Consider the following 8254-nt stretch of genomic DNA (forward strand, 5'->3'; position numbering starts at 1 on the left):
GGGGGTATCTTAATAGAGTGAATAAAAGAGCGGTATGTACCAGCGGGAACTCTACTGAAAACTCATAGGTCCCCTTTTATTTCTCATTTATTTTTTTATTTACTTACTTATTTTGGCAGCACTAGGGTTTATTAAACTGTGCCTTAGTACAGGTACTGGGGCTTGCCCATGGTATTCTTGAAGTATCAAAGCTAGGAGGTTCTGCCAATTCTTCTTGAGCAATGACACCAGGAAATTGACAGCTAAGTGGATGTTGTTCACAAGCTCATCATCTGTCGTCTTCATGTGGCCAACTTCACTTCATCTACTTTGACCACTATGTTCTCATTGTAGGCCAGCAAGGAAGGGAACTTGCCAGGCTTAGTCAGGCCTGGACCCAGGATTTGTGGGATCTGCTTGCTCAGAGATTCTGAAGCAAAAAAGGCATTATACTTCTTGGCCAGCTTCTTGACTAATTTTTTATTCTTGTTGAGTTTCTTCAATGCCTCAATGTCCATGTGGGGAATAACCATAGCCTTGGCCTCATTACAGTGCTGCTGGTCCCCTAAAACACATACAGAGAACGTGGGGCAGGGAGTGGACGTAAGCCTGACGTTGCCTAAGAAGAATTTGTCCTTCAGAGGGTTATAGTTCTTCAAGCTGACCTGCAGCTCCACCATCTCCCAAAACTCCTGGTGCTTGGGCTGGCTGGTTCCTGGGCAGGACTTCCCGCACCACCTCATACAGGGTGTCACGGGAGACTTTGTTGCTCATGGTGCCACGCACCAAAATAATCAGAAAAGAGTCATAGGGTCCCCTTTTAAACTAGCCTTCTGATTCTTGGATAAACATCAGCTAAAAAAATAATACTTAGTTTGCTAAATATTTGTTGAGTTCCTATTATGTGCTAAACATTGTACTAGACACTGCCAATCCAAAGGTGAATAAAGAAATTATAATCAGGGTAAGGGGGAGGAAATGCAGAGGACAGCAATGTGGATGAGTATCATGAGCACCAGCTTAGGCGTAAGCAGTGGAGGTGTAGAAACATCCAAGTCAGGGGTTAACCTAAGGCTCAAGGGAAGGAGAAGGCATGAAGTGGCAGTTGGTAACCAAGATAAAGCTTGAAAGAATGATTGCAACAGCTCACATTTACTGAACACATACTCTATATGTCAGATCCTATTCTGAGAATTTTGCATAAATTCCTCAATTAGTCTTTATAATAACGCTATGAGGTAGATATTATTATTCTCTTCATTTTATAGATGAAGAAACCAAGGCACTCAGTTAGTAAATGGTGGAGCTGGGATTCAAATCTAGGCAGTGGGGCTCCAGACTGAAGGGGAAGGAGAAGGCCAGATAGGCCTTCAAGGCAGAAGCAAGTGCCATGTAACAGTCTGAGAGGGCGGAAAGGAACAAGGTCACTTGGGGAACTGAAAGTGGCTGGGGGTGGGGACCGAAGTTCAGAGATGACTGGGCTCACTCTGCAGGTTAGAAGGGAAACCAGAGGGAGGGTATTTCTGGTCTGGACTTGGAAAAACTAGCTGTGTGATTACTGTCACATAACCCCTCCGGGTCCCACTCTCTTCCTTTTGTAAAAGGGTAAAACTAACAATACCTGGGGTAGAGAATGGCCCATAGAGCCATAGAGAATAGCCATGAGCACCAAGTGAGAAAATGTATGTGAATTGATAGCAAAGCACAGATTCCTTCTCAGACTTGAGATTTCATCAGTATCATTTCTCCCAGTAGCTCAAAGCTCTGCAGACTCCGAATCAACCACATGTGGCCGTAGTAGCCAGAGCCTTCAGGAGGTGTAACAGTGAGAGTATAGAAAAAAAGCCTATAGACCCTGAGTCCAACGACCTGTATCTAAATTCACCATTCACTAACAGTGTGATCCCAAGGCAAGCAACACTCTCATTATATCACCACCATGTGGAAAATGGGAATGATAATGATAGCACTCACCTCTTAAGTTGATGTGAGGAATAAATAATACAGGTAATGTGTTTAGAATAGCTCCCGGCGCAGAGTAAAGACTTAGTAAACGTTAATAGCTTTTATCACTATCATTAAGAACCCGTTGACTACTCATCCCATTGCTCTGCATTCTATGTGATAAAAACGTGTGGGGCTATCAGAAATTAGAGATGAAGAAGAAGGTTTGCAACCCTACACAACCACACTGCTGTGGAGACTCTCCCTGACTCCCATGGGCTGGCAAGCAGCTGGCTCTCCATCGTGGCAGAAAATGCCCAAAAGAGGTAAAAGACAGAGAGTGCACACCATCTGTGCAAACTAGGCTGCTCTTACAGTTTTTAGACAAAATCTAAATATAGTCACCCAGATATGCCTTGCTTTTTTAAGATAAAACTGTTCACCCCTCCACCCCTTCACTCCACCCCCACCCAGACACACACCATACATATACACACATCCCAAGAAGCGGTTCGTCTTTTTTAAGACATACTGTGAGGTCCTGTTGTGACAGCCTCTTGCCACATTAACTTCTCTATCTAACTCCTGGCAGAGAACCCTTGGCTAATTTAACAACAGGAAAGCACGCAGGAAACTTGAGAACAAAACAAATCTCCTACACACAGAGCCCAGCATCTTCAAGCAAACTCGCTGAGGTACAGACCCGAAGCAAGATGACTCTGGACTATAAATGAGGCAGCTGCTTCTTAAAACCGCAAAGGGATGGAAGGAGTCATTTGCCGCTAAAACACTAGAGCTGAATGCAAATTGATCATGAATATTCATGAGGCCCTCCAGCTTACTCAAGAGCCACCCTTCACTAAAACCCCGGGGCTTTGCTTCCTAAAAAGTTTCCCAAAGTTCTTTCCCTGCCTCCTCTCTGAAGGAGAGGGTGGGAAAGTTCATTTGGGGATTTATGCCTCTTGCTCTTTCAAGTACTTGCTTTTGGTCTGGGTTTTTGGGGGTTTTTTTCCTTCTTTTTTTTTTTTTCCTTTGGTTTGTTCTTAAGGATTCAGATCAAATCAATTTGCTCTTACCCTTTCTATCTTCCATAATTGGCAGCTTTTGTTTTCTTCCTCTTTGCTCTTTATTTTTTTCAGCTTCTGCTTGCTGTGGTCGGTCTCAGTGAGAGAGGTACTCAAGGAACCGAGATATAACAGACCCTCGGGCTTGTGGGAGGGGCTAAATTAGCCGGCCCCGTTTCGGAAGGAACCTCAAACCCTATGTCTCTTTCATTGACTGCAAAGAATAGATTGGCTGAGTCCCGCTGCTCATTTCCCTAAAGCACACGAAGATTTGACCGGGTTGGGGTTGTCATTTTTCGTATTCTTAAAGCTATGTATGTTCAAGTATCTCGCTCTCCCTCTCATTTTGTTACAGAAATCCATTTTTTTCTCTCGAGAAATGTTATCTTGGCTGCAAGCAAAAAAGCTATTTACTTATTGCAGTGTTGAAGCCAGATAACTAGAAGCTTGTTACCTGATACCCACTAGAAAAACTAGAAGAACTCAAGAACAGTTCTTCCTGCCCCATAAAGCTGATTACCTCTGGTCGGCTGAAGAGCAATCCCTTTTCCAGGCTCATTAGACCACAAGAGCAACAGTCCTGTCACGGATGGATGCTGTGGCAGGAAAAGTCACTGTGGCAGGAGAAGCCACATTATTGGTGGGAAGGCAGAGGAGGCTGGGAACCGCTATCCAGCTGTACTGATGCAAGTCGTCCACCTTTTCCAAACTTTAACGTCCCACCTCCGAAGTCTTCGCAGCATGAACTGCCACACCCAGGCTTTGCCAAGATGAGTCAAATGCAGATAAGAGGCTGACCAAAACATTTTCAAATTGTGTATTTATGTTATTTTGAAATCAGGACAAGACCTAATTCTCCCAGAGGAAGGTAAGTACTCAAGGCCCAAGGCTCGCTCCTTGGGCAAATTCTCCTTCCACATGGCTGTCACAAACCTTAGCATTTTAGGTCTGAAAACAGATCACAGACATCTAGTCTAACCAAGGTTAGAGAGGAGGAAAAGTTATGCCATCTGCTCATGTTCACACAAAGAGAGAAAGCAGGGAGGGGTCTCTCTTTTTTGCTACCATGCTCCCCAGCACATAATAAAGTTGCTCTACAGAGTAGGCTGTCGATAAATGTTTGATAGATGGTTGAATTAACGAATAAATAACAAAGCAGAAAGCAGATAGGATTTTCTGATTCCTACTTCATGCTTTTTCTACGTTGCCTCTCTAGCATGAGAATTTGTGTCTAAATGGAATTATACCATAAGACATTTTTCTTCATATAAACTACTAAATTAGTGACCACTATAGAGTTTTACTTCTTTTTCTTTAAAGATTTTATTTAAATTCAAGTTACTTAACATCTAGTATAGTACTGGTTTCAGAAGTAGAATTTAGTGATTCATTACTTACATATAACACCCAGTGCTCATCACAAGTGCCCTCCTTAACACCCATCCCCCATTTAGCCCATCCCCCAACCCACCTCCCCTCCAGCAAACTCAGTTTGTTCTCTATAGTTAAGAGTCTTATGGTTTGCCCCCTTCTCTGTTTTTATCTTTTTTTAATTTTTCCTTCCCTTCCTCCATATTCATCTGTTTTGCTTAAATTCTACATATGAGTGAAATCATGGTATTTATCTTTATCTGGCTGACTTATTTCACTTAGCAAGATACACTCTAGTTCCATCCATGTTGTTGCAAATGGCAAGATTTCATTCCTTTTGATGGCTGGGTAATATTCCATTGTGTATATATATACCACATCTTCTTTATCCATTCATCAGTTGATGAACATTTGGGCTCTCTCCATAATTTGGCTATTGTTGATAGTGCTGGTATAAACATTGGGGTGCATGGGTCCCTTCAAATCAGTATTTTTGTATCCTTTAGGTAAATACCTAGTAGTGTGATTGTTGGATCATAGAGTAGTTCTATTTTTAACTTTTTGAGGAAACTCCATACTGTTTTCCAAAGTGGCTGCACCAGTTTGCATTCCCACAAACAGTGCTAGAGGGTTCCCCTTATTCTGCATCCTCATCAACATCTGTTGTTTCCTGAGGTGTCCGTTTTAGCCATTCTGACAGGTGTGAGGTGGTACCTCACTGTGGTTTTGATCTATATTTCCCTGATGATGAGTGATGTTGAGCATCTTTTCATGTGTCAGCCATTTATATATCTTCTTTGGAGAAATGTCTTTTCATGTCTTCTGCCCATTTCTTCACTGGATCATTTCTTTTTGGGGTGTTAAGTTTGGTAAGTTCTTTATAGATTTTGGATACTAGCCCCTTATCGGATATGTCATTTGCAAATATCTTCTCTCATTCCGTAGGTTGCCCTTTAGTTTTGTTGATTATTTCCTTCACTGTGCAGAAGCTTTTTATCTTGATGAGGTCCCAATAGTTCATTTTTGCTTTTGTTTTCCTTGCCTCTGGAGATGTGTTTAGTAAAAAGTTGCTACAGCCAAAGTCAAAGAGGTTGCTGCCTGTGTTCTCTAGGATTTTGATGGTTTCCTGTCTCACATTTAGGACTTTCCTCCATTTTGAATGCATTTTATTTTATTTTTTTAAATATGAAATTTATTGTCAAGTTGGCTTCCATACAACACCCAGTGCTCATCCCAACAGGTGCCCTCCTCAATGCCCATCACCCACTTTCCCCTCCCTCCCACCGCCCATCAACCCTCAGTTTATTCTCAGTTTTTAAGAGTCTCTTATGGTTTGCCTCCCTCCCTCTCTAACTTTTTCTTCCCCCTTCTCCTCCCCCACGGTCTTCTGTTAAGTTTCTCAGGATCCACCTAAGAGTGAAAACATATGGTATCTCTCTTTCTCTGTATGACTTATTTCACTTAGCATAACACTCTCCAGTTTCATCCACGTTGCTAGAAAAGGCCATATTTCATTCTTTCTCATTGCCAAGTAGTATTCCACTGAATCTGTTTTTGTGTATGGTTAAGAAAGTGGTCCAGTTTCATTCTTCTGCATGTCACTGTCCAGTTTTCCCAACACCATTTGTTAAAGAGACTGTCTTTTTTTCATTGAGTATTTCTTCCTGATTTGTCAAAGACTAGTTGACCATATAGCTGTGGGTCCATTTCTGGGTTCTTTATTTGTTTCATTGACCTACGTGTCTGTTTTTGTGCCAGTACCACACTGTCTTGATGATTACAGCTTTGTAATACAGCTTGAAGTCTGGAATTGTGATGCCTCCCGCTTTGTTTTTCTTCGGCTATTTGAAGTCTTTTCTGGCTCCATACAAATTTTAGAATTGTTTGTTCTATCTCTGTGAAAAATGCTGGTGTTATTTTGATAGGGATTGCATTGAATGTGTAGATTGATTTGGGCAGTGTGAACATTTTAGCAATATTTGTTCTAATTCATGAGCATGGAATGTTTTTCTATTTCTTTGTGCCTTCTTCAGTTTCTTTCATAAGTGTTCTATAGTTTTCAGAGTACAGATCTTTTACCTCTTTGGTTAAGTTTATTCCTAGGTATCTTATGACTTTTGAGGCAATTTTAAATGGGATTGATTCATTGATTTCTTTTTCTGCTGCTTCATTATTGGTGTATAGAAATACCACAGATTTCTGAACATTGATTTTATATCTTGTGACTTTGCTGAATTCATGTATCAGTTCTGGCAATTTTTGGTGGAGTCTTTCAGGTTTTCCACATAGAGTATCATGTCATCTGTGAAGAGTGAAAGTTTGGCTTTTTCCTTGCCAATTTGGATGCTTTTTATTTCTTTTTATTGTCTAATTGCTGAGGCTAGGACTTCCAGTACTACGTTGAACAACAGTGATGAGAGCAGGCATTCCTGCTGTGTTCCTGACCTTAGGGGGAAAGCTCTCAGTTTTTCTCCATTGAGGATATTAGCTGTGGGTCTTTTGTATATGACCTTTATGATATTAAAGTCTGTTCCTTCTATCCCTACTTTGCTATATTTATCAAATGCTTTTTCTTCATCTACTGAGAGGATCATATGGTTCTTATGCTCTCCTTTACTAATGTGATATATCATGTTGATTGATTTGTGAATATTGAACCACCCCTACAGCCCAGGAATAAATCCCACTTGATTGTGGTGAATAATTCTTTTAATGTACCGTTGGATTCGATTTACTAGTACCTTGAGAATTTTGGCATCCATGTTCATCAGGATATTGGCCTGTAATTCTCCTTTTTATTAAGGTCTTTGTCTGGTTTTGGAATCAAGGTAATGTTGGCCTTATAGAATGAATTTGGAAGTTTTCCTTCTGTTTCTATTTTTTGGAATCGTTTCAGAAGAATAGCTATTAATTCTTCTTTAGATGTTTGATAGAATTCCCCCGGGAAGCCATCCAGCCCCAGACTTGTTTGTTGGGAGATTTTTGATTACTAATTCAATTTCTTTGCTGGTTATGAGTCTGTTCAAATTTTCTATTTCTTCCTGTTTTAGTTTTGTTTCAGGTAGTTTATATGTTTCTAGGCATTTATCCATTTCTTCCAGATTGCCAAATTTGTTCGCATATAATTGCTCATAATATGAGCATTATAATTGTATTTCTCTGGTGTTGGTTGTGATCCTCCTCTTTCATTCACAATTCTATTTATTTGGGTCCTCTCTCTCTCTCTGATGGTTAATAAGTCTGGCCAGAGGGTTATCAATTTTGTTAATCTTTCAAAGAACCACCTCCTAGTTTCATTGGTCTGTTCTGTTTTTTTAGTTTCAATATCATTTATTTTTGCTCTAATATTTATTATTTCCCTTCTTCTGCTAGTTTTGGGCTTTATTTGCTGTTCTTATTCCAGCTCCTTTAGGTGTAAGGTTAAGTTGTATATTTGAGACTTTTCTTGCTTCTTGAGAAGGATCTGGTATTGCTATATACTTCCCTCTTATAATCACCTTTGCTGCATCCCAGAGGTTTTGGACTGTTGTGTTTTCACTTTTTCATCCATGTATTTTGTAATTTCTTCTTTAATTTCCTGGTTAACCCCTTCATTCTTTAGTAGGATATTCTTTAGCCTCCATGTATTTGTGGCCTTTCCGGATTTTTTCTTGTGGTTGACTTCAAGTTTCATAACATTGTTGTCTGAAAATATGCATGGTATGATCTCAATCCTTTTGTACTTGTTGAGGCCTGATTTCTGCACCAGTATGTGATCTATTCTAGGGAATGTTCCATATGCACTCAAAAAGAAATGTGTATTCTGCTGCTTTGGGGTGAAATGCTCTGAATACATCTGTTAAGTCCATCTGCTCCAGTGTGGCATTCAAAACCATTGTTTCCTTGTTGATCTTCTG

General features: G+C 40.4%; 1 protein-coding gene and 1 pseudogene across 2 annotated transcripts in view; both read right to left on the reverse strand.

The window, feature by feature from the left end:
- Positions 1–3128, reverse strand: part of ENTPD1 (ectonucleoside triphosphate diphosphohydrolase 1) — a 90014-nt gene extending 86886 nt beyond the window's left edge. The window contains exon 1 of one of the 2 annotated variants that reach the window (XM_030334509.2): positions 3000–3128. In XM_030334509.2, coding sequence (XP_030190369.1) covers positions 3000–3015 — 16 coding nt within the window. In that variant the 5' untranslated portion in view covers positions 3016–3128. The remainder of the gene's footprint in view (positions 1–2999) is intronic. The other variant, XM_032595145.1, reaches the window with a different exon arrangement.
- LOC116738371 lies at positions 115–761 on the reverse strand (annotated as a pseudogene).
- Positions 3129–8254: the final 5126 nt, after the last annotated feature.

The sequence above is a fragment of the Lynx canadensis genome, chromosome D2, assembly GCF_007474595.2.
Source record: "Lynx canadensis isolate LIC74 chromosome D2, mLynCan4.pri.v2, whole genome shotgun sequence".
NCBI lineage: Eukaryota > Metazoa > Chordata > Mammalia > Carnivora > Felidae > Lynx > Lynx canadensis.